The sequence below is a fragment of the Otolemur garnettii genome, unplaced genomic scaffold (genome assembly GCF_000181295.1).
Source record: "Otolemur garnettii isolate 467f Iridium unplaced genomic scaffold, OtoGar3 scaffold00003, whole genome shotgun sequence".
Lineage (NCBI taxonomy): Eukaryota > Metazoa > Chordata > Mammalia > Primates > Galagidae > Otolemur > Otolemur garnettii.
Window position 1 is genome coordinate 37,055,158 of NW_003852398.1, and position 26,804 is coordinate 37,081,961.

At 44.2% G+C, this 26,804-nt stretch overlaps 1 protein-coding gene across 1 annotated transcript in view; it reads right to left on the reverse strand.

Annotated features, from left to right (window-relative positions):
* Positions 1 to 3,966: 3,966 nt before the first annotated feature.
* Positions 3,967 to 26,804, reverse strand: part of CTNNA1 (catenin alpha 1) — a 185,987-nt gene continuing 163,149 nt past the window's right edge. The window contains exons 11-18 of the mRNA XM_003782153.2: positions 23,449 to 23,605; positions 14,405 to 14,605; positions 13,720 to 13,871; positions 9,852 to 9,962; positions 8,142 to 8,323; positions 7,891 to 7,996; positions 5,919 to 6,053; positions 3,967 to 4,878 (exon numbers count right to left, since the gene is read on the reverse strand). Coding sequence (XP_003782201.1) covers positions 4,591 to 4,878; positions 5,919 to 6,053; positions 7,891 to 7,996; positions 8,142 to 8,323; positions 9,852 to 9,962; positions 13,720 to 13,871; positions 14,405 to 14,605; positions 23,449 to 23,605 — 1,332 coding nt within the window. The 3' untranslated portion in view covers positions 3,967 to 4,590. The remainder of the gene's footprint in view (positions 4,879 to 5,918; positions 6,054 to 7,890; positions 7,997 to 8,141; positions 8,324 to 9,851; positions 9,963 to 13,719; positions 13,872 to 14,404; positions 14,606 to 23,448; positions 23,606 to 26,804) is intronic.

Genomic DNA, 26,804 nt, shown 5'->3' on the forward strand with positions numbered 1-26,804 from the left:
TGGGAATTGGGAATTGTTTAGCTTTCATCTTACTCCTTAAGGTAAACAAAAATATTATGCAATATTCATGCAGAACTAGTCTCGTTAGTTACAACTATAGGTTGGCTGTGGATGCAAGAATTCAGCAAAAATCAATGAAAGCTTTCCTTAAGAATCAATTGGCCAGATGGAATTTACAGTAAAGAGTATTGTGTATTTTATTATTTGTAGTTTGTTGCAATTCCTTTACAGCAGTAAAACATATTGTAAACCAATGTGTGTGCAGATACATACATCCTCCCTGGCCTTACCCTTGGAAAGCCTGTTGTTAAACATCTACAGCACAGCACTGCTTGGGAGTCATCGGCCTAGGGCCTATTGTGGCTGAATAGAGAAAAGAGGACCCAAACCTGAGCCCGGGACCCTGGATATGAGAGGTCACATGGAGAATGAACTGGTAAAGGAGACAAGGAGACATGGGTGCAGGGTGTGGAGCCATGTGAGGAGGAGGGAAGGAGAGGCCACTGGCATCACATGGCCACTGGCTTCCTCCTGGCATCAGAAGAATGAACAAAACCTGGGAGCTTTAGAGGGACTGGGTCCTCAAGCTGAGGGCCAGGGGCAGGGCTGCTTGTTACCATGAGACTTGGGTGCGGGGCATCATCTGAGTTGTCTTCTTCACATGTAGGGTTGGAGGTGCAGCAGTCACACTGGCACCTCACAGGTTGTAGAGAAGAAATGGGGTGATGGGGATAAAGGTCGGACACACTTTGGGTTCCCCAGCACATGGCAACGCCTTCTCTCTTCCTTCCATGGGAAAGTGGCCCTGGCCTATGTGGAGGGTGGAACAGGTGGAGCTGGAAGCTGTTAGGATCAGGACTGAAAAGGTATCTGTGCAGGAGCACAGGAGCTGCTGCTAGCCATCCTAGGGAAGGCACAGACGCTGCCAGCAAGGGCTGCTGGAGGACCCCATGGTCATTGAGTGCAAGGTATGAGCATAGGTCTGGTGGTGACATGCCATGGCAGGACCTGGGGCCCTTCTCTTGCTGGGCCTCACCTGAAGAGGTATCACAGACTGCTTAGCCTGGGGGGTATGTTCTGGCTGAGAAGCGAGAAATTTGAGTACAGAGAGGGACAAAGTCCCGCCTCTTGGTTGGCCCAGGCTTCAGGGAAAGGCTGGTGGAGGTCATTCAGGAAGTATTTCTCTAGTGCTTTCCATGCCTAGAAGTGTCATGGGCCTTAGTGATTCTGTAGCTGACAAAATAAAGCTCCCTGCCCCTGTGGAGGTTATAATAGAAACATATGTAAAGCGGCTCAGTGCAGGGCAAGGTAAGGATTTGTCAAGAGTTCTTTTAGGGGCTGGGCACCTGTAGCTCAATGGTTAGAGCACCGGCCCCATGCACAGTGGCGGTGGGTTTGAACCTGGGCCTGTTAAACAAAAGTTCTTTTTGGGCCGGGTGCTATGGCTCATTAGGAGGCAGGTGGGTTATCTGAGCTCACAAGTTCGAGACCAGCCTGAGCCAGAGCAAGACCATGTCTCTAAAAATAGCTGGATGTTGTAGCAGGTGCTAGTAGTCCCAGCTACTTGGGAGTCTGTGGCAAGAGATCTCTTGAGTGCAAGAGTTTGAGGTTGCTGTGAGCTGTGATGCCACAGCACTCTACTAACGGCAACAAAGTGAGTCTGCCCCCCCCCCAAAAAAAAGTCCGTTTATCTTGAGTCAAGCTGTCATCCTGGATAGAATGCCACTGGTGTCGCAGCTCACAGCAACCTCAAATTCTTGGGCTTAAGTGATTCTCTTGTCTCAGCCTCCCAAGTACCTGACACTACAGGTGCCTGCCACAACACCTGGCTATTTTTTTTTTGGTTGTAGTTGTCATTGTGTTTGGCAGGCCTAGGCTGGATTCAAACCTGCGAGCTCAGGTGTATGTGGCTGGTGCCCGAGCCACTGAGCTACAGGCACTGAGCCAAGAGTTCTTCTTAAAGTGACTTTTGATGGGACACTTGAAGGAAATGCTAAAGCAAACACAGAGCTATCTCTGGGGAAAGTGCATTACAGGTCAGGGACCCTCAATTGGGAAGGATGAGGCAGGATGTGCTTGGCATGTCCAAAACATAAAAGAAACCAGGGATAGAAGCACAAGGACAAAGAATTGTGAGGGCAAAGGCCAGAAATGTTAGAGGCCTGTAGGACTTTTTTTTACTGAGGGACATGGAAGCCACTAGAAGGCTTGAGCTTAAGGGATGGTGTGAACTCAACAGATACTACGCCTGTGGGGAGGGTGGGGACACGGAGCAGGAGAGGCTGGCCTTGGCAGTCTACCTCCAGGTAACTGCACTCTTGTGTCATCTCTTACTGTGGACCAGCTGTGACCAACAGAATAGGGAAGTGATGGGGTCACTTTATGTCAGATTTTCAAGGAACACGTGGTGGCTTCCCACAGGCTACCACTCACTTTTAGACCATTCACCCTGAGGGAAGCCAATCACTATAACCTGCTCCCCGGACTGACCATGTGGCATGGAACTTGAGGCCTTCTGCCAGTGTTACATGTGTACACTGGGAAGCAGATCTTTGCCCCAGTCAAGGCTTGAGACTAGCCTTAGACATCTTGCTATAACTTCATGAGACTCTGAATCAGAACCATCCAGCTAAGCTCTTCTTGGACTATTAACCTTCAGAAACTGAGGAATGAATGTTTTAGCTGCTGTGTTTTGGAGCAGTTAGTAGTAATAGCATGATGGCTTAGGTCAGGTGACAGCAAGTAAACAGAAATGGCAACAAGTAGTTTTGATTCTTTTTTTTTTTTTTTTAAGGTATTTGGCCAGAGAAATGAAGTGAGCGGTAGTGCTAGCTATTGAGGTGGGAAACAGCAGGGGAGGGTTTGGTGAGGGAACTGGTGGACAATAAAGATGGCAAACACAATTTGGACAGGTGAAGTGTGACATATTAGACTTTGGTGCTGAGAGTTTAGGAGGCTGTCAGCTACAAAAGTCATGTTCCTGGGAGAAGCCAGCATTGGGATGGTAGAAGCCTAGAAGTCTGGCTGAGATGAAAAGGGTGAGCACAAAGAGGTCCAGGCACTGATGCCACGTAATTAGGAGATGGAGCCCCCATATGGAAGACAGGATACCAGAGTGACTGAACATCCTAGAAGTCACATATGCAGGGAAGGAGGACCGTCTGTGTAGGGAGGTTAGTAATAATGAAGAAAGAGCCTGTCTTTTTGGCACCAAGTTTATAAGTCAAGTGGACAAGGTGAGAGCTGTCCTTCCAGAGAATAGAAGTGAGACAATGACTACAAACATCTTTATGGAGTTTTGCTTAAGATGGGGACTCTTGCTGGATGGATCATGGGGTTAAGGAGGGTTTTCATTTTTAAGAGCTATTATCGTGGCACAGTGTTTGGTGATAGGAATGATGCCCATGAAAAAGTAAAGGATACTTCTAAGGCTTTGACTTAAACTCTAAAGAATGGATGTATAAGTTACCCACATGGAAGTGCAAATTGGGGCATTCAAAAGGGTGAGGAGGCAACAGCCCTTCCTGGTGGGCTGACACAACCCTCAACCTAGAACCATAAGCATACTCTTCCCTCCCTGGCACCACTGTCCTGGGAAGAGAGGACACCTGGAAGGACCCAGAGCACTATGGATGCTGTGGGAAAATCCAGGACTTGAAGGTCAAGAAAACAACTCTGACCCTTAGACATGGTTTCATAGTGGTCTTTATTGGGAAAAGTTAGTGTAAAAAAAATTCAAATTCATAAAATTTAAATAAGACGGTAAAGTAGACCTTGTAGCTATAGTAATCACAAGTAAGGTAAAATCTAAATTATTGCCTAAGCAAATACTATTTTGTCAGGCCTTTGCTGCAAGCCTAAGGTAGGAAACACTGCAATTATTAGAAGTGAGCCCAATGATGAATTTGCATTTGAAGCTGGAAGAAAGGGAAAAAAGCATATGCTGATTACAGTATCATGACATTCTAGCCTGCAAAAAGCAACTTTATTAATGTCCTGCAGCAGAGTACATTAGTAATTGTAACCATGCATTTAAATTCTCATTTCATGTCCTAAAGAGAGTAAGCAGTTCTCTTCTTGATACATTTTTTACTGAGTTTCATGTGGTTTTGTCCCTCTGAAGATCTTTCTAGGGAAATTCCTTTTCCAAGGACTGCTTAGTAGGATGACCCAGGTTGCTTACCAGGGGTCATCTTTAGTTATTTAAAAGCAGTCAAGCTGCCTGTGCCTGCCACCCTCTTCTGAACTGAGGTTGAGTTAAATTCAACTGAAACACCACCACTAAGAGAATGGACATCCCAAATTGGCCAGAGTGTACTAACTAGTTAAAGTGGGATTCTCTTTGGTTATGGAATTTTTACTTGTGCATATGAAAAATACAGCTAGAAGTATGCTCCTGAATTCTATAAGCATTTTTGACCAACTTAAATATGTCCTTGCAAAATTCACCACTTGGACAAGTTCAAAAATCTGCCTATTTTCCTGTGGAATCTATAATCAGTGTTCTATTTAGCAAATTCATTTCAGTGAAGAACAGTGACTGATCTTTAAGAGCCCCAAAAGTTGGGTGGAAGAGTGGCTTGGAAGGACTTAGATGCTATCCATGGCTTTGAACTCGCTCAGAGCCTGCACAGGGTTCACATGCTTCTTCTGAGATGCCCGTTTAATCTTGGTCTGTGTCTCATCCTGTTTCTCTCTCTTCACCAAGGGCTTTTTTTCAGGTGCCTTCATCTTCCACGACACTGCAGGAAGGTTGAGGGAAGCCATACCCTGAGACTTTTGGTATTTGGTGGAGGCTACGTAGGACGCCTTTACTGTCTGCACCACAGCATTCATCAAATTTTTGGCTGCCTGGATCAGGGACATGGCGCTGTCCACCTAGAAGGCAGACAAGGGCATGAGGAGTGTAGGCCTGACAAGAGAGTGCCCCTCACCCAAGACCAACGCCTGGGCAAATCCCTCTGTTACTGATTAGCTCTCTCGGTGGCTGCTCTTACCCAAACAGCCTGGAAATCCCTCCTCTTAGATCCTTTGAAGAAGAAAAGGGGGTCATAAGGAAAGCACAGGGCACCATTGCCTTGTTCTCCCCTACCCTGTAACAAGTTTTTGTTTATTCAAACCCGCTGGAAGGGGATCTGTACCTTTCTTTCTTTGAGACAGAGCTTCAAGCTCACACCCTGGATAGAGTGCTGTGTCATCACAGCTCACAGCAACCTTCAACTCTTAGACTCAAGCCATCCTCTTGCCTCAATTTTTGCTCTAGCTCAGGCAATCCACCTGCCTCAGCCTCCCAGAGTGCTAGGATTATAGGCGTGAGCCACCATGCCCAGCCCTGCACCTTTTTGGCACTGAGTGTTTGCAATGCTCCGAGCACAAGTGCCAGGGGAGAAGCAGGCTGAGTGACACGGAACCTAGGACAGGGGTCTCCTCCCCTTTACTCAGAGGGGCATTTATGGTATAATAGATAAGCAAATGATGTTAATTTTTATAAGAAATTCAGTGAGATTAAAAGAAGCCACAGCAGTGGATCCCATATACCCAGCAGAACTATTTTACCCTGCCCAAGGTGGTAAGGGACCCAAAACTATAAACTGGTGAAAGCAAAAAGGAAGCACTACCACTTACACACTTCAAGGAGTGGAGGGTTTTTGAGAAAGCAGCCTACTTTGCAATTTTTGAACAGGCTGAGTTCCTCTGTGGGGGAAGAAAAGTGAAAAACTACATTCCCCCAAGCAAGTGGCCAGCCCTTGTAATGGCTCCCAGCTGTCACCAAAAAGAGGTGTAGTTCAGCAAGAAGCAAACAGAGTGTCGACCTCGGCCTCCAGGGATTGAGATACAACTTGAGGTTTTTGCACGGGACACATTCCCTGTTCAGGGCAAGAATGACAATGACCACTTTTTTCACAGACAGCACTTACCCCAGAGACAACGAGCTCTCCACCAAGATTCTGTACCTCGGCCTTGACTTTGCTGCAAATATTGAGCTGGTGGCAGTAGAGGGCAATGCGCTGCAGGTAAGCCAGCAGATCCTGCTTGCAGGCCGAGTCTGGGCACTAAAGGGAACACACACTTAGCACCAAGCACTCCAGGCCTGGTCCAAACACCCACCTCCCCACCCCTGGTTATTTCTGAAAGCCTTTGTGTGGCACTAATGTACCTCCTTTCTCCTTGCTGGAAAAAAAGGTAAGAGATGAGTTATTCAAGTGCCTGAGGCACTTGATACCTTGTCTACCCTGCTTGGGGATGGAGGCAAGTGAGATAATGGAAGTTGCTCAGAGAACCCTGTGTTGCACAGCACTGGTTGTACAGTAGATAGCTTCTGAGCCTTCCTCCAACTAAGTTCATGTTAGTAGGGAGCCCACCATTGCCAAGGATTCCACCTCAGACCTGTAGCAGGGTGGAAGCCCATGGTCCTGAGCAAGCAGGATCCTGGTTACAGAGAAAATTAAAAAAGTTAGAATGTTTTGAGCTAGGTAAAATACCTACCCAAACAAATGGCTCTTTTGCTCAGAGGTACATTATCTGCTTAATCATCATGGACATGGTAAATGCCTGATGACATTTATTGTGTGCATGATATTCACTGTAGGCCAGATGAAGGATGAATGAGTAAACCAAAGCAAGAAACTCCATGGATGGTAAAGTCCTGACCAGTCATAGAGAAAAGGGCAACCCTGCCCAGTTCCTGTCTTGCTATAAAAACTTAGGCTTTTAGGGAGTGCTGGATCAGGGCTGGCTTAGAAGGCTTTGCCCAAAGAAACCCAGAGTGCCTCTCATTTTCTTCCATTGAAGTTGGGACAAAGTGAACAATAGAGGTATAAAATGAGGCCTTAGAGACCATAATGGGGACTTTGAATTTTATTATGCAGCCCTTGAAACAGGGCAGAGCCATGTCTGTTTTGCAGGTGGTGGTGGAGTAGAGAATGGAGTGAAGATGGGAAAGAGATGGAAGTCAGGAAGGAGGGGCCATAATAGTCCAAGTAAGTCACTATGGAGATCTGGACTGAGCTGATGGGTGCAGCCAGGCCAGGAGAAGACGGGCTTGTGCCAAAATATATTCGACACAGAAGGGCTTATTACTAGACTGTGTGAAAGAGAAGAATCAAGTATAACTTTTCAATCTTGGGCTTAAGTAATGATGGACAGTCATCACTCATCCTGGGGTGCCTAGATTAGGCTGAGAGTTTGGATACTTCAGGGAAAAGGGCAGAGAGGTTTGTCAAACTGCAAAGAAAAAACTATGAGTAAACATATGCGTACCTACTCCAGAGATCTGCTCACATACAAACTGGGCTTAGACTTGTCAAAGAAGAAACAGGAATGAAGAAATCTTTAAAAATGTATGTTGTAAAATTTCCAGGCAAAGGAGCCAGCCACATTTTTGAAAGAAAGTCTGAAGGCAGGGTGGTTGAGAATGCAGAGTACTGAAGATACAGAAGCCTGTCCCCAACTGGACGCATGAGCTTTCCAAACACTGCCCCAATAGGCTCCTGATTGTTATATGCAATGAACTCTTTAGAAGAGGCTCTTATACATCTGGCCAGTGTGTCAGGGTTTACAGAAGCAGCTCTAAAGAAAAATAATCAACAGTCAACTGCAGAGTTGGTTTCAGCTATCAAAGGATGGAAGATTAAGACATTACATACCTACTCCAGAGATTTGCTTTCATACAAACTGGGCTTAGGCTTCTAAGATTTGTCAAAGAAGAAACAGGAATGAAGAAATCTTTATATGCTGGGATTAATAAAGTAGGTTAATAATGTTTAGAGATGAAGGCAAGAGTGCTGGGGCTCATGAAACCTATCATCCACAGTAGCCTCAGGAATGGACCAGGCTGGGCTGCCTGAGCCCCAGCAGGAGGAAGCTTAGAGACCCAAGTCTATTACTCACATGGTCTGCAATGGTGCGCCCAAGCTTATCCATCCTGGATCCAGCCTCAGCAATTTTCTTGGCAGCACTGATCACATCTGATGTATTTTTGAGTGGTCCTTTACCACTGAAAAGAGAGAATAAGGATAATTGTACACGAAGCCCCTTATATTGGAGATGAATGGAAAAGAGATGTTTTCTAAAGCAACATGGCCAGGGGGGACAAAAAGCTGCCCTCTTGTGCAGCCTGGGAGAATTGGAGTGGTGCTCACCGCGTGAAGTCAGTCATCTCCATCATAATCATGCACATCTGCTTGGCCAGCACAATGATGTCATTGCCACTGTCATCCCACTTGGACACTTCAGCATCCAGCTTGCTCTTTTCTTCCTGGAAGCTGGCCACCTGTTCCGCAATCTTTGCTTTTTGCTCCTGGGGAAGCTGAGCCATGATGGCCTACGAGCAGAAGCACAGAAAGCTCTTATATAAAGAGAATATGAAGTTCTCAGAGTGCATTAGCCAAGAATATTTCCAACAGGCAATCTATGGCATAGGTAAGGATAATGCTTTAATAGGTTTCATTTTGCTTGAAGGGCTATTTCTTCTTCTTTTTTTGTGGAAACTTAACAGCAGTCTGAATTTCTGACCTATTTTCAAGAACAAGTATTAGTGTGGAGGGAAACAGGGTGAGGGGGTAGGTTAATGTGGAAGTTTTATAATCATACCCATGCAGAAAGAAAAGCAGGCATAACTTAAAAAACCAAACAAATCACCAAATAAAGACTCTGTCTCAAAAAAAAAAAAAAAAAAGTAGTCTCACTATGTCACCCTCAGTGGAGTGCCCTGGCATCAAAGCAACCTCCAACTCGTAAGCGATTCTCTTGCCTCAGCCTCCCAAGTAGCTGGGACTACAGGCACCAACCACAATGCCCAGCTATGTTTTTGTTGCATATGTCGTTGTTTAGCTGGCCTGGGTTTGAACCCACCAGACTCGGTGTCTGTGGCTGATGCCATAACCACTGTGCCATGGGTGCTGAGTCTAGACTTTTTAAATAAAAGTCTCCCAGACTAGAGTGCAGTGGTGTCATTATAGCTCACTGCAACCTCAAACTACTGAGCCCAAGCAATCTTCCTGCCTCAGCCTCTCAAAGTGCCAAGATTACAGGCATGAGCCATTGCACCCATTGTATAACTTTAATTCTCTAAAAGTTTCATCTTCTGCCTCCTGCAGTAGAGACAGGAAATAAGTGAAATCTTTTCTCTGGTGGGCCCCGAATGGACCTATCCAACTTTTCAAGGTGACCTGAAAGTGGTTTTAAAGAAAGAGGGCAGAGAAAAATTTGCCAAGGAATATACCTCTCAGCTGCTTGACATAGTGTATTAAAGCAGCACTTGGACGCCTATTACCCATCAAAGCTCACAGACCCAGAGCTGGTGCTCCTCCCTCTCAGCTTCCCAACGTGCTCATGACCAAGTAGGGATGTGTTCACTGTGCAAGATGGATTTCCAAGGATTGAAATAAAAGACTCCTTAGAAATATTTCTTGGCATCCTTCCAAAAACATAAACGCTATTGACTCAAATGAATGCAATGGCTCTGACTGGTATTCTTGAATGTACCACTGTTATTCTTTGAAATCCATGAATAATTAAATAGTTCATACCCATGGTATCATTGAGATGGGCAAAGGTAGCCATCTTTTTTAAATTTCACAATCCTTTCAACAAATATTGCATTGACTAACTCCTATGCCTTTCTTGACCCTGGGCTCTACCATAAATCAAAGCCCAAGGGCACAGCTGAGAAGGTCAATGTTCCTGCTCCCATTGACTAGCAGGTGCCACAGCAGTTGGTTTAACTTCAGTCCTATTGTCAGAGAAAGAAAAGAATGGTGTTCTGAATACTGAGAGTGTTTTCCTAGGGAAAGAAAGGGATAAGGAAGGTCTGCAGACAAGTTAAACTACCCCAAGGAGGGCTTCCTTACCCGGGCACTTTGGCCAGCTATCAGCTGGTCATCTTCGGTCTGGACGCTTGTCCTACTTCTGACGTCGAAATCTTCTGTCTCAAAGTCAGAGTCATCCAGTTCCTCAGGGGTCTGCCCACCAAGACAGATCATGAGTCAGACATAACCCTAGGCCACCAGCAGTCCTGAGCCCCTTGGCCGGGTGCACAAAGGTCAGAAATTATGAGGGGCCTTTTTTTTTTTTTTTTGCAGTTTTTGGCTGGGGTTGGTTTGAACCCACCACCTCCGGTATATGGGGCTGGCGCTCTACTCCTTTGAGCCACAGGTGCCAACCCAGAAATTATGAGTTTTCATATGCAGTGTCCCAAACAGTGTGGGTTAGTAAGTTTTGATCACACATAATTTGTTCTGGAGCCTCTGCTTCACAGGTGCACACACTATGCCCCACAGCAGGCCTAGGCACAATACTAGACCTTCCCACATAGCCCGGGTTTATTTTATACTATGCAGGGCTCAATTTCTTCCACTGAGTCAAGGTTCTCACTGTATCACGTACAGTTTTCACTTTTGAACTTATTTCTCCAACACTGCAGCTTAAGGCAAAGGCTTTGAGAACTATCCAGGGTAAGAAAGGTGCTGACTTAAAAAGAGGTTTTATACAGCATTAAGATTTGTATAACTTTCCTAGTTTATGACAAAAAGAAAATAAATTAGTATTCGGCCTCTTAAAGGTACCAAGACCACTTAGCGCAGTGGTTCTCAACCTGTAGGTCATGGCATTAGGAAGATTGAGAACCACTGGCTTAGAGAAATAATAAAAAGGGAATCAATATCCAGGGTATACCAAAAGTTGCCATATACAAGAAAAATTCTAACAGCAGCTATCTTGGAACATGTATGCCATAAGTGGGAGAGAAGACTTCATGTGTCTATAGATAGAGGTGGCCAACAAGTAGAAAATATTTTATAAAATTTTGTTATTTTGTAAATAAAGGTACATTTGGCTACTATTTCCCCATGTAAGGTAACTTTTGGGACACTGAATTGTAAGTGTTCTCCTTTTCCTTTGATGAAAGTCAAAAGAATATGGCAGGTAAGGACTAAGTCAATACCAAAGGGACTGATTTGTGGTCCAAGTTCCTGGGTTTAATTATAAAATAAAAATTCTTACTTTGCATAAACTACCAGCCTCTAATGATTAGCTACTAATTTGAAACATAATGTTGTTTTCTGGCAGTTATCAGTAAGGGGGCAGCAGGCAAAACAGCTGGGTTGGCTATTAGCCCAGCAGGCTGGCCTGTGACAGGAGGGCAGTGAGGCAAGTCCCTCATCTGCCCAGGACCAAATCCAAGCCCAACCCAAAGACTTGCTGTGAGGTTAAAACAAGGGAACATGTGAAAAGCACTCTGAAACCCCCCAGAGTGTCTTAGCTTTGTCCCAGGATCAGATGAGAACAGTAAGCAGTCATAGAAGGCACCAGAGAGCCACAGAGAATACATCAGTGCAAAGTTCTGAGGTCATGTTGACTTGGTGACACAAAACACAATGTCACAGCACAAATACCTTCAGTGTTGGCACGTGCCAAGTCTGTTTAGGAGCTTTTCAAAGGAGTACTTCCTAATATCTTACTTCCTCACCTTCCCCACAGCCCATCTTGGACCTAAGAACTATTCTTGTCAAGAAAAACCGAATAACTCTTTTTCTTTTATTCAAATTCATGTTGAGTGCATGTCAAACACGGTTCTGGGCTCCAAAGACACAAAATGACTGACTGGCAAAAGTTACCACTCTCACATATGTTCTAATAGGAGAAATGACAACAAACCAGTAAATTATATGACATAAATAAAAGTGATCAGTGCTGCAAATAAATTGGTGATAAGGGGGAAAGTGCTCTCAAAGCAGTGTAGGTGGCAAAATGGAGGTAGCTGGGGATGGACTGTCTACCTGGGTAACTGGATGAATAGCAAAGAGGCCACAAAAGAGGGACTCAGTTCACTGCCTCAAGTCACAGCCCTGTGAGCAAAAGGGAGAGTAGCCCAGAGTGACAGTTTCAAGTCTCAAAAGGTCTTGTGTGCCAGTATAAAGACTGAGTAGCATGGTGGCCTTTGAAGAGTTTATTGAAGAAGAGAGCATGATCTGACTCATGTTTAGACTAATCGCTCTGGCTTCCCCCTGCACAATTGAGACTGTAAGCCCCTAGGATGGGACGAGGGAGACCAGCTGAAGGGCACCCACATATATGCTCAGATTCTCTACTGTGATGGTAAAGCTAATAGGATGTGCAGCTAGAGCAGATGTGAGGCATGAGATAAAAAGAGAAATCAAAGGGAATCCAAGGTGGGGGCCTCAGCAAGGGAAGATGGAGTTGCCATCAACTAACCTATACCAACTGCATGGAGGAAGATGAGGGTAGAAAGATCAATAGCTCACTTGGGTGTAGTAAGTATAAGAGAGAGTAGGCAAATTGGGATCACAAGGGAACTACACACCAAGGGAATAAGTATAGGCTGAAAAGAGAAGTGGTCAGGGACTTAAGGGAGAAACCAGCAAAGGAGATTGGGGGAGTGGGGGTCTCCTTAAAATATGAAAAATAACTGTGGGCTTGGGGTAACATTCAAGAGGCAAAGGGATCTAGTGTCCCAGAGCAGAGGCTGACCTCAGCCAGGAGCACGAAGGGTACACATATGCTAAGAGGAAGGCAGAGTACATGGCACAGGGGGTGGGAGGTTCTAACTGCCTCAATATCTCAGTGAAAGAGGACACAAGGCCAGGCAGGGAGGAAGGGGGCACACTGGGTAGGTGCCTGCTACAGGGTACCAAGGGCTCGCTCACAGTCACGCTTCAGCAACTCCAGTTAGGATGGCTGTGCTGATCCACACTGTGCTCATTGGTGAGAGCAGGGTTTCCCTAGCAGTGTACTTTGTAAAGCAAGTATAAGGAAGTAAGATGGAGCAAAGTATTGATTATACTGGTGAACTACAGATTCAAAGCTATAAACAGAGTGAACCTAGGACCAGAAGAGATGAGAGTGACAAATGAGGACCCACCAAATGAAGACCACACTAGACCCTATGGACTGTTGGGAGTCACAATGCTAGAGGGAGTAAACTGAATGGCAAAACTGGGATGTGGTACAGATGCTGCTATTATAGGAATGGATATGAGGTTGAGGTGGGGGAGAGCAAGAAGACATCAAGAAATTGAGAGGCCCAGTGGTTAGAAAGATGATTCTTGAATTAAGAAAGAATAGTGTCAGAGAGTAGGACAGTAAGTAAGAAGCTGGAACACAGATGCCTTGCAGGCCTCTTTTTTCTGGCCTTGCTATAGGGCCTCCAGGCTGACCACATTTCTCTTCTAAAAGGCTTCTCCAGAGCAGGTGGTACCTTCCACTCAGCTAATGGGAGGAGGAGCTCAACACTTGACTATAATCCGGGGGGGGGGGGTGCTGCCACAGTCCTTAATCCTTACCCCGAACACCTCAGCATTCCAGCATCCTGTCTGCCTGTAGCCCCACCAAGGAGAGGAGCACTCCATGTGAAAAATATCTTCAACTTACATTACGGAAATATTCCCTTCTCTGAAATTAGCTTATGGACTTATTTCCTGTAATTTCTTTTTTTACTGAAACTGAAGCCTCACATTGTGGAGACTGCCCTAAATTAAACTGTCAACTCTTGCTAGCTCCCCTTCTCAGCCCAAGTTTGAGCTCTAACTTACAACTAACAGTCATTTTAGACAACATAATTAAATATATCTCATTCTAACAGCTTTTAGATTCATGGTTTTAATATATTGCCACTGCATCTGCTGAATTCCAGAATGATGCATTGCTCAAGTTTAGCAAATGATAAGAAGCTGTTAAAACATCTGAAATGCAGTTACTCACCCTTATCATCAACACGGCTTTCCTGATGTCTCGGATGCCATCGTATACCAGGCGGGAGGCATCAATAAACTCATTCTCATCCATGGGCTGGGCTGGGTCTGAGCTGAGGGCTTCCACAGCTGCTTCTACTTGCTCAGTAAAACGTGGCATGACTGCAGAGATAAGAGGCACGGCGGATTCCCCTGCTCCATCACACAGCATCATTCCACTAGCCTCCCTAAATCCCTCAGGCAGGCAGAGTTGAGCTTATGGTAAAGAGCTTCTACTTCTACCTATGTGAAGGGTATTGATGTTTGAAATAGACGCAATATTTTAGAAAGTCTAAAATCATCTTCTTTGTCTCTGTACTACAGTGTTTGGATGGGTGAGAACTTGAAATGAGATCAACTTGAGGACCTGCTTTAATTTAGTATTTATGCATTAATAGAGATTTAATTCAGACGTTCATCTTAAATTGTGTGTTCAGTATTAGTCCCATGATTACTCATGAGATTCACATGAACAAAATGTGCTTGTAGAAACCTGTATTTGGGTGACCAACTTCTCACAAGTCTAATGTACCAGGACACCAGAGCTGATTTCTGATCTCTTACTTCCCAACCACAGGGCCACGGTTAACAGGATGGCTTGCCCTACCCAGGCCATCTGTGTGCAGAGAACATGGAAAGGGACAGAGTCCCTGTACCTGTGTTGGAGAGCAGCTTAGTGGCTTCCAGAACCTTCTCTGTATAGACTCCTGGCTCATAGTTGTCCATCTCTGAGGTGACTACATGAATGACCCGGGCTGCCCGGCCTCGAATTGCACCAGCTGTGCGATCTAGCCCATCCACATCTTTCTCTTGGAGAGCAATGACACATTTGTTCACATCTTCCAAAATATGATTCTCTGAGGAACAAGCACAAAGCTGAATGAGGGAGACGGCTTTCCATGAGGTGACAATTCTAAGTTGGAATTGACAATTCTAATCCATCATTTAATATTTGCTTGGTGCCAAGTGCCAAAAGCTTTACATGTCTTTACATGTCTCATTTCCCTGGAGAGACCAGATTAAATGTTCCACAGAAACTCAACCTATAATAACCCCCAAGAGTAACAATCTTTATTCTAGGTTTTTAAAAAAGGGGAGTGGGAGACGATTTCATCTCTGAGGCACAGTTGTTCTTTCCATAAGCCAGGCAGAAAATCCTCTTCATAGAAACCTCAGTAACTTTTCTTCAACAATTTTAATCTTATGTCCCAAATAAAGTCTCATTTGGAATATAGTTCACTGTAAGGCTTATCCATCCTGACCCTTCCCTCTCCTCTAGGACAGCAGTTAGACTCCCTCTGGGTCGCGACTGTATTAAAGGGCCACAGCATTAGGAAGGTTGAGAACCACTGCTCTAGGAGATGCTGACAATACTGAGATAATCTATCAGCAAGCCCTGGAAGGAAAAAGTGCCTAGAAAGCAGATTGAGGTCTCCTCTGGAGGGCGCTAAGGCATGAGGTGAAATATTTAGTAATCCTCTCGCACATAGTCTGCAGATGGAACTCTTGTGGTATTTAAAGGGTCTCTAGAGGCAGAAACCCTTGAATCTTATTAAGATGACAAGTGCCTCCTGCCATCAGCTAAATTTGGTGGTGGTGGTGGGGGGGGACTATGTTTCAAAGCAAACAGCTTGATAATACTTTTTTTGAACTCCAGAGCAAGGGATTCACTTGTTAAGCCTCATCTGTAATAGCAAGGTACAAACAATCAAAATGTTTAAGAGAAGAGTGAATTACAGGTACTATGCAGCCATTAACTAAATGAAGTAGATCTATAAGACAAAGACCCAGAACTACAGAGACTTCTAACAAACAGTCCAAAGGACATGGGTGTCCAGACTCTGTACAGTGGGCAGGTAACACAAAGGAAAGTCCCCAGGTTGTCACCTGGCCATTTCTTTCCTACTCACAAAGGAGTTTTCTTACACTGTTAAAAGCACCAAGATCCACTCAATCCCTGAAACTAAGACCTAGCATAATAGGTGAAAGACAACTGGCCTTGTTCCTCTGGAAGAGCCAGAACATTTATGGGAAATGCGATCTGTTTAAGAAACCTAATTAGCTTGAGGGGTCGGGGGTGCCCCTGGGTACCTAATGCTTTTTTTTTTTTTTTTTTTTTTTTTGAGACAGAGCCTCAAGCTGTCACCCTGGGTATAGTACCGTGGCATCATAGTTCACAGCAACCTCCAACTCCTGGGTTCAAGCAAGTCTCCTGCTTCAGCCTCCCAAGTAGCTGGGACCACAGGCGCCCACCACAACGCCCGACCATTTTTTGGTTGCAGCAATCGTTGTTTGGCGGGCCCGGGCTAGATTTGAACCCGCCAGCTCAGGTGTATGTGGCTGGTGCCTTAGCCCTTGAGCCACAGGCACCAAGCTGTACCTAATGCTTTGATGTGCCTTTCATTATCCAGGACTGGTTTCTGATTTAATCTACTTACAGAAGACAATGTCGCTTCTCTCAGAACCTCTACTAACATACTCAACCAAAACAGTATCTGAAAGGGAGATAACAAAGCCACTGTAGTGTCAAAACTTTAGGCTCCAGAATGCCCTGTACAACATGAGAACTCTCCTCTCTCTAGTTCCCAACAGACTTGCAGCAGAGACTCTGGAAAGGTCTCTTTGTTCTGAGGCCACAGGATAGAATAAAATGAAAAGTCGAAATGAGAAAGAAATAAACAATGATGTAAAAGAATTGAAAAAAGATCGAGTAAAAACACCTTTCCAGGGAAAGCCAAGAAATAGCAAGGATTCTTATTAGAGGAAGGAAAAAGAGATTACTGCGATATAGTTAAGACTATATTTTAGCCTCTATTAGTTAAAAATTAGGAGACTCACAAGGGTTTATACTGCTGTACTACTGAAAGATCAAACATATTAAACTTTTAGCATGGGCTGGGTATGGTGGCTCACGCCTACAATCCCAAAACTTTCGCAGGCCCAGGTGGGAAGATCACTTGAGCTCAAGAGTGCAGGACCAGCCTAAGCAAGAACGGGACCCTGTCTCTACTAAAAAGAGAAAAACTAGCTGGGCATTGTGACCAACACCTATAGTCCCAGCTACTTGGGATGATGAGACAGAAGGATCACTTGAACCCAAAAGTTTGACATTGGTATGAGCTAGGCAACCTCAAACTCCTGCACTCTAAGCCTGGGCAACAGAGTGAGATTCTGTCTCAAAAAAAAAAAAAAAATACAAAAACTTCTAGCATAAACAAATTTTAAGAGGAATATTTGAACCAATGTAAGAATAAATGTACTTGGAGACTGTCACAGGCACTTTTGCCTTGGTGTACACATCTTTTAAACAAACAAGCATCTTTTAGATATTAACTCTCTACTTACTAATTTAAACTAAAAAATCCGGTACTGAGCATGCCTATTATCCAAGGCATTGGATTATAAACTGCTGCCTTTACTAAATCCAACACAACACTGATATGACAAGATATAACTTGTATCATTCTAGAAAGTAAAAAAGAGGAATACAAAGGAAAGAAAAGATGTTACTAACAAAGTATGAACCAACGTTTTCTCATATTGCTAATTTTAAGATTCATCCCTGTTTCAGGACTGTTACTACTTGAGGGCAAGTAAAGTATAACTTTAAATAAATGAAGTTTGGCATTCCTTTTTGTTCAATAAACAAAGCAGCCCAAACTTCCACCAAGGATTTTGTTAACCTTTGTCTAGATACTGCTGTATTAAAAAAAAAAAAAAAATCAATTTAGACTTTCTTGACTCCAAACCAGGAAGGAGTATGCCATATTTTAGTGACAAAGCTGACTGGAGTAATATCCTATACCTTCACAGAACAGCTGTCTCTAGGAATAGCTAAGGCCACTACACACCCAGGATATAAGCACTAAGCTACTCTCTACAACTAAACCCTAGGGAGGGATGAGAATCCATTGCTCATGTGAAAACATGGGGGGTTGGGAGGTACTTGTGCTAAATAAAACCATAAATCATTTTAGCTTGAATTGAATTTCCAAGGAAACTCTGTATAGGTTATTATGAGTAGACACACCATAGGGTATTATGTGTACCCTATGAAAGACTACACAGAGTATTTGTAAGGTATGCTGCAAATAGGAAAAAAAATCATACACACATACCAATTTTATCTATATAAATATGCATAACTACATTTAAATAATCATAAAAAGGACCATATTATAGACCCAATTATACCTTTTTCAATTTAAAACCTTTATAGGTCTGGCCTTTTTTTTTGTTTTGCTTCAGAGTCTCACTTTGTCGCCCTCCATAGCATGCCATGGCATCACAGCTCGCAGCAACCTCAAACACTTGGGCTCCAGTGATTCTCTTGCCTCTGCCTCCCAAGTAGCTGGGACTACAATTACCCACCACAACACCCAGCTATTTTTAGAGACAAGGTCTTGCTCTGGCTCAGGCTGATCTCAAACCTGTGAGCTCAGGCAATCTACCCAGTTCGGCCTCCCAGAGTGCAAGGATTACAGGTGTGAGCCACTGCACCTGGCCACATGTGGCCAATTTTTTTTTTTTTAAGACAGAGCCTCAAGCAGTCGCCCCGGGTAGAGTGCGGCGGCATCACAGCTCATAGCAACCTCCAACTCCTGGGCTCAAGTGATTCTCCTGCCTCAGCCTCCCAAGTAGCTGGGACTACAGGCACCCACCACAATGCCCCGGTTATTTTTTGGTTGTAGTTGTCATTGTTGTTTGGCAGGCCAGGGCTGGATTCGAACACACCAGCTCTGGTGTATGTGGCTGGCACCTCAGCCACTTAAGCCACAGGCGCCCAGCCGGTCTGGCCAATTTTAATGGCTGCATATTACCCTAACAACAGAGGGAGAGGCCACAATTTACTTATCCAGTCATTTTTTTTTTCAGACATTCTGGTTGGAAAAAAATATCCTTATGCTGGTATTTTAGCAAATATTTGTGATAAGTCCCGGGGGAAATTTCTAGTAATGAGATTATTCAGTTAAAAGCCATATACATCCAAAGTAGACACATGGTACCTGACTGCCTTCCAGGAACCACACCAACTGGCATTCTCCAAGAAGGCTGGAAGAACTTCAGTGTACAATGAGTAACAGAGCAGTCTACATACATGCAGGAAATGATAATACTTTCATATTTGACGTAGAGGACTTACTCTATCACGGGCAGTATTCTGAGCACATGACATTTAACTCTCTCTATGGTAGCCTTATTTTTTAAAATCACTATTAATAAAGAAACCAGGGCACAGGAATTCTCAGTGACTCCCCTGAGGTTGCACAGCTAGTGGGGCAGGGAACTCAGGAATCAAATTTTTTTTTTTTTTTTTTGAGACAAAGTCTTAAGCTCTCACTCTGGAAGAGTGGGTAGAGTGCTGTGGCATCATAGGTCACAGCAACTTCCAACTCGGGCTGAAGCAATCCTCTTGCCTCAGTGTTTTTCTATTTTTAGTAGAAACGGGGGGGGGGGGTCCTCGATTTTTGCTCAGGCTGGTCTCGAACTCATGAGCTCAAGCTACCCACTTGCCTCGGCCTCCCAGAGTGCTAGGATTACAAGCGTGAGCCACCAAGCCCAGCCAGGAATCAAACCTTGCTCTGAAGAAAGATTTCTTATCTACAGTTTTGGGGGTTTGCTATTAACACCCCAAACCAAAAATTAGGTCCAATAATCCTTTTATTTAATAGCCAAATTCTTTGGATACACTGACACTTAATGAAGGATAGTGCAAATTACACTCTTATGTGTTGCTCCAAAGTATTTAAGGTAATATATTATTCCTGAGAGCATTTGGTGAAAAAATGTAATGAACCCAATTAGCTGCTGAGCAAAACTTGCATCTTTTAAAAAAGGGAGCCAAAACTTCAACATGTGAATGAGAAAGTAAACAGCATTTCCATGGAAAACATTTAATACAATTCAAATGAAATTCGAACACTCTTTATCACTTTGATAAATTTCAAACCACTCTCGTTAAGGGATCAGTCAATATAAATATATACTTAGTTTGTCAAATGCTCTCTAGCATCCTAAACCATCTCAAATATTTACAGGACTGCCTTCTAAATAGAATAATATGGCTCGGCGCCTATAGCTCAACCGGCTAAGGCGCCAGCCACGTACACCTAAGGTGGCGGGTTCGAGTCCCCAGCCCGGACCCGCCAAACAACAATGACGGCTGCAACCAAAAAATAGCCGGGCGTTGTAGCGGGCGCCTGTGGTCCCAGCTACTTGGGAGGCGGAGGCAGGAGACTCGCTTGAGCCCAGGAGATGGAGGTTGCTGTGAGCTGTAATGCCACGGCACTCTGCCCAGGGGGACAGCTTGAGGCTCTGTCTCAAAAAAATAAATAAATAAATAAATAAATAAATAGAATAATATGAGGAAAAGGAGGTACCCCCTTCCCTGGAGAGAGCATACAGGTCCCTTTTTATATGCAAATGCCAGGGTCTCATACTTGGAAGGCAGTGACTCAAGTTCCCCATGCCCTGTAGTTTCAAAAAAATGCTGCTGTTGGGGTCTTCTACACCAGGTATATAAGATAACTATTACTATTTTAGCCACAAATCAGGACATGACTTGAGATGAGTAAGCCAGAACTTCTGGAACCAATGTGACACCAGGTCGAGTAGAGATGAAGCAACAGAGGGTCCTCAGGCCTATTCCATAAATCCCTTCCCATTGTATGGGTTCTTACTGACTGGGCAGGGCTACAGTAAATATCTAGGCCCAGGAGAATTTCATGGTGGAAAATCTTCAGTGGAAACAGTTTATAAAACCTCTCATTGCACCAAAGGTCCTCAATGCCCCAGGATATAGTAGAGAAGAACCAAGGAGCATCCTTCCTTTTCATTTAGCAAAACTCCCAGAAGCCCACCTACCTAAGGTTCTTATGCTAAGTAGCCCCCTACTAAGAAACAAACGTGCCTCAGGGCCAGAGGAAACTGGCAAATGCAGGTCAGGTGAGGGCTAAGTCAAGGCTTATCCCATACAGCCTTGAGGATCAGATAACACCTCTCAATACTGTTTGTCAAGTGACACAGGGAGACATCCTAGTCTGTCCACAGAAAAAGTGCTAAAGTTGCCGTGGGTAGGGTAGGTATGTGAGGGCACAGGATCTGAATTCTGAAAATTAACTGGTCATTCCAGTGGCCATCTGCACAAGCGTATGCTTATCTCCTCCCTTCAACCCATTCCCTCAAAAAGCACACCATAAAAATCAGAGGCATTCTGAACAATAGCCTTGACCTATTAATTTTCTAATTACTTGATATTCCTAAGCATATCTGTGACAGATTAGAAAAACACACCAGGTAGACCTGTAAAATTCAGATGCTCTGAAAACAGTACTTCCTGACCAAGAATTCTTCCATGTTTTTATTTGCTAAATACATACTGTCTAAACTCATTTCCATCAAGTCAACCCTCTCTTTACACTGTCTTATTTTTGCATGAAAACTGCAAACTGTCCACACTCACTAGACAAATGTGTATGTGTTGAAGAATTCGATTTCTCTTTCTTTTGTTTTACGTCATATACCCTAAAGATACTGCTGGATCCCACTAAATGTTGCTGCAGAATCCCTTTTGTTCTCTGATCTGAAGAACATCACATGAGGGATATTTGATTTCACTACATTTTATTTAACTATAAGGACTGAAAAATGCCCGAGAACATACCTGAGCTATGCCCAACCTAATCACTAAAAAAAAGTAACTTTAGGAATGTAGCATCTATCCAGAGAGGGAGTCTGCATTTAGATTTCAGAATTTGTTGTTTGCTTAAAAGTGTGCTGTGAAGGTGGAATGTTTTTCTATAAATCTATGAAAAAGAATAACTCAGTACTTCACTGGGAAAAACAACAGAAGGCCAAGGTTTCCCAAAAAACCCATTGCTGCATTTTTGGCACCTGCAAAGATGTGCTTGCAAATGGGTTTTTTTGTTTTAAAGTACTAATACCTGCAATTTGGCAGCCTTGAGGCAATGTGGTTTACCCCTTCTTTTTGCAGTTTAGGATTGCCTGCTCTCAGCTTTCTCACCTGAAGGCAAGGCTATCAATTCCAAGGAGAGTGCAAGACAGGAAAGCACTGCATTGGTATGCGGAACACACGATAACTTTATATAGGTCACTGCTGGAGGGCTGTGCTGTTCGTGTACTTAAGCCCCCCTTCTCTGTCAAGCTCCATTGCCACTCACATCTCCCACATTCTAGCCTGTGGTTCCCTGGGGTAACAGGGAGTTTCAGCCCTAGAAAAATCCAGCCACTGACTCTGCCCACAGCAACTGGCCTCAGAAAGTCTGGCACTTTCAGACAGCAAGCCAGGCAGCCAAGGGCAACAGAGGCCCTGTTAAGTGGAGAATGCATTTATAGTTACTTGACTCCATGGAGATGGGACTGAAATTTATCTGTGTGATAAATGCTGAATCACATTTGACAGGCATTTTCTATATGAATGCAATTTACTATGTTATGACCAGTTTATGTTTATATAATGAAATCAACTGTTTTGTGAGGTGGATTATCCAGATTTATTTTTTGCAAGTTCATAATTAAATGGCACTTAAATATTTCCTGTTTTCTAACAGTGCATCACGCAGATAGAGAAGAGTCTTTGGAAAAGTAGTCCATTAAACTATGATCATTTCCGAGAGACAGAAGAGAGGCTTTCAAAGAAAGGAAAAATTTATTTATTTTTTATTTTTTTGAGACGGAGCCTCAGGCTATCCCCCTGGTAGAGTGCCATGGCATCACGCTCACAGCAACCTCCAACTCCTGGGCTCAAGCGAGTCTCCTGCCTCAGCCTCCTAAGTAGCTGGGACCACAGGCGCCCGCCACAACGCTTGGCCATTTTTTGGTTGCAGCCATCATTGTTGTTTGGTGGGCCCGGTCTGGGGATTCGAACCCACCACCTTAGGTGTATGTGTCTGGCGCCTTAGCCGCTTGAGCCACAGGCACCGAGCCGGAAAAATTTATTTTAAAAAGAAACTCAGGCTCGGCGCCTGTGGCTCAAGCGGCTAAGGCGCCAGCCACATACACCTAAGGTGACGGGTTCGAATCCAGCTCGGGCCCACCAAAACAACAATGATGGCTGCAACCAAAAAATAGCAAGGCATTGTGGTGGGCGCCTGTGGTCCCAGCTACTTGGGAGGTGGAGGCCAGAGACTAGCTTGAGCCCAGGAGTTGGAGGTTGCTGTGAGCTGTTATGCCACAGCTCTCTACCCTGGGGGACAGCTTGAGGCTCTGTCTCAAAAAAAAAAAAAGAAAGAAAGAAACTAAAGGTGGTGCTGACAATCCTTTCTCCTAAGTTTCATAGCTTATGCCAAATAACCAGAGCTTCTAACAGGACACAGGTCAATGTTTTTTTCTAAAAACAGAAGTAGCAAGTGGGGTGGTTATAGTGCTCTACAGGTCACACATTGAGGATCTCATTCTATTTAAGCAAGGAAAATCCTCTGTCAGTCAGCTTTCTAATCCATGCTTCTAGAATTGGGACTACCCTTGCCAAAACAAATGGAAACAATTCCAGTCCCGCCTCCCATTGCTCCAGAGTCGGTGGTAGCTTTTATTTTTAATTAAAATGAAAACCAGCACAATATTGTTGCTAGAATATTTACCTGCCCAGACTTGGGGGGCTTTTGATTGTCCCATTGTTATAACTTAGACAAAAGTAATTATAAACATCCCGACATGCTTCTCTGGGGAACCAGCTCGTTACCTGAGACAGCCAAGAAGTCATCAATGGAAGTAATATCATCAACAGCATCTGTGAGGACACGGACTTGTTTTTCCCACTGTTCTTTAAAAAGATCCATGTTCTCTTGAGCTAGTTTACTCTGTGGTTTTGCTGCTAAAGCCAGTGCAGCATTGATAACCTGCAAAAAATATTAAAGTTTATTGTTTAATCTTTTTCAGAGTTATGGAAATAAAACAGATGGGAAAATCTGGTCAATAAAGTAGTGATGGCTTTGTCTTACATACATTTCACTAGATGTGATACCAAGTGTTCCACTGTAAGTATTAACATTACAAAGATTAAATAGAGAAGTTAGTAAGTTTTACATGTCAAGGTTGAAGGAATACATATTTTACTTAGAAATTATAGATAATTATAAAACAAAAGGCACCTTAGTTTTTCTACAATTTCTTTAAAGTTGTTTTATTTATTTTTTTGAGGCAGAGTCTCACTTTGTCACCCTTAGTAGAGTGCCATGACATCACAGCTCATAGCAACCTCAAACTCTTGGGCTCCAGTGATTCTCTTGCCTCAGCCTCCCAAGTAGCTGGGACTACAGGCGCCCATCACAATATCCAGCTATTTTTAGAGACAGGGTCTCACTCTGGCTCAGGCTGGTCTTGAACCTGTGCATCTAGGGCAATCCGCCTGCCTTGGCCTCCCAGATTGCTAGGATTACAGGCATGAGCCACCACACCAAGCCTCTACTCTACAATTTTTAACATTAAATTCCAGGCTTTTTTCTCCCCACACAGTCACACAGGTATTTACACAGGTAAATACATCAAAAATTGTACAATTAGAATTATATGCTATATAAACATTATTATCCCATCTCTTCTTTTAAATACTTCTCCGTATCATTAATTATATATTAAAAAGCATAAATATAGCCCATATTATGTATGTTACTCTCCTACTGTGGGATGCCTAGGTTGTCCCTTGTACCCACCACTATAAATAATCTTGTGGTGAACATCTGGCATTTTAAGTTCTAAATACGGTGTCAAAATGCATTCATGAAAAACTTATCAGATTCCTATTCAAAGCATTTTTATTTTTAATGGAGATTCTTTCTCAAAAAAAAGACAGCCTAAAATACAATTTGCATATCATACAATTCACCCATTTATTTATATATTTTTTTAGACAGAGTTTCACTATGTCACCCTTGGTAGAGTGCTGTAGCATCACAGCTCACAGCAACCTCAAACTCCTGGGCTTAAGTGATTCTCTTGCCTCAGCCTCCTTAGCAACTGGGATTATAGGCACCCGCCACAATGTCTGGCTGTTTTTTGTTACAGTTGTCATTGTTCTTTAGCTGGGCTGAGCCTGGTTTGAACCTGCCAGTTTTGGTGTATGTGGCCGGCGCCAGCAGCGTAACCACTGTGCTACCAGCACCGAGCCCAACTCACCCATTTAAAGTATACAATTCAGCCTGGCACAGTGACTAACGCCAGTGATCCTAGCACTCTGGGAGGCAAAGGTGGGAGGATCACTTGAGCTCAGGAGTTGAAAACCAGCCTGAGCAAAAGAGAGACTATATAGAAAAAGTTGGCTCAGTGCCTGTGGCTCAAGTGGCTAAGGTGCCAGCCACGTACACCCAAGGTAGCAGGTTTGAATCCAGCCCGGGCCGCCAAACAACAATGATGGCTGCAACCAAAAAATAGCCGGGCGTTGTGGCAGGCGCCTGTGGTCCCAGCTACTTGGGAGGCCGAGGCAAGAGACTTGCTTGAGCCCAGGAGTTGAAGGTTGCTGTGAGCTGTGATGCCACAGCACTCTGCCCAGGAGGACAGCTTGAGGCTCCTGTCTAAAAAAAAAAAGAAAAAGAAAAAGTTAGCCAGGTGTTGTGCTGTGTAGTCCCAGCTACCTGGGAGGCTGATGCAGGTGGATTGCTTGAGCTCAGGAGCTTAAGGCCAGCATAAGCAAGAGCAAGACCCTATTTCTACTAAAAACAGAAAAAAAACAGCTGGGTGTTATGGTGGTTGGCCAGCCTGTAGTCCCAGCTACTTGGGAGGCTGAGGCAAGAGACTCATTTGAGAGGCTGGGCACAGTGGCTCACACCTGTAATCCTAGCACTCTGGGAGGCCGAGGCCTAAGCTCACGGGTTTGAAACCAGCCTGAGCAAGTGTGAGACCCTGTCTCTAAAACATAGCCAGGTGTTATCACAGGCACCTGTAGTTCCAGCTACTCAGGAGACTGAGGCAAGAGAATCACTTGAACTCAAAGAGTTTGAGGTTGCTGTGAGCTATGATGCCATAGCACTCTACCCAGGATGACAGAGTAAGACTCTGTCTCAAACACACAAACAAAAAGAATGTTAGTGTCTTAGCCCCCAAAGGCTATAGATCATAACAGATTTAAAAAGAATCAGATCCACTATACATACCAGTGCCACTATTCCTCTTCCTTCCTAAACCATTAGATTTGATAAACTAGCAATTATAGATTCACAGGCATACAGAACTGAGCCATCCAGTTTATTAATTATTAATTGCCCATTACTTTCATAAGTATCTGGGTTTGGACAATAATTTGGAGGAAGAGGTGGCGTCCATAGTTCAGTGGGTAGGGCACGAGCCGCATACACCCAGGCTGGCAGGTTTGAACCTAGCCCCAGCCAGCTAAAACAACAATGACACTGCAATGACAATGACAACTGCAACAAAAAAATAGCTGGTTGTTGTGGTGGGTGCCTATAATCCCAGCTACTTGGGAGGCTGAGGCAAGAGGATCACTTGAGACCAAGAGTTTGAGGTTGCTGTGAGCTCTGATGCCCCAGCACTCTACCCAGGGCAACAGCTTGAGACTCTGTCTCCAAAAAATAAAAAGGAAAAAGAATAATAATTTGGAGGAAGAGATATTCTGACTTTCTTTCTCACATAGCATGCTGTGGTCTTCCACATTTTCATCATTTTAATAGTTATTTTTTGCCTCTTCCTTCTTGCCATTCTTTTTCCACTGGGTGTATTCACCGTTGTGGGGCACTTTCTTCATTAATTAATTTGTTAATTCACAAATGTATTGATGTATACGTTTGGAGCTAGATTTTTTAAGAATATCTGGCTGGTGGCTCGGCGCCTATAGCTCAACCCACTAAGACGCCAGCCGCGTACACCTAAGGTGGCGGGTTCGAATCCCCAGCCCGGACCCGCCAAACAACAATGACGGCTGCAACCAAAAGATAGCTGGGCGTTGTGGTGGGTGCCTGTGGTCCCAGCTACTTGGGAGGCGGAGGCAGAAGACTCGCTTGAGCCCAGGAGGTGGAGGTTGCTGTGAGCTGTGATGCTTGCTGTCGCCCTGGGTAGGGTGCCGTGGCATCACAGCTCACAGCAACC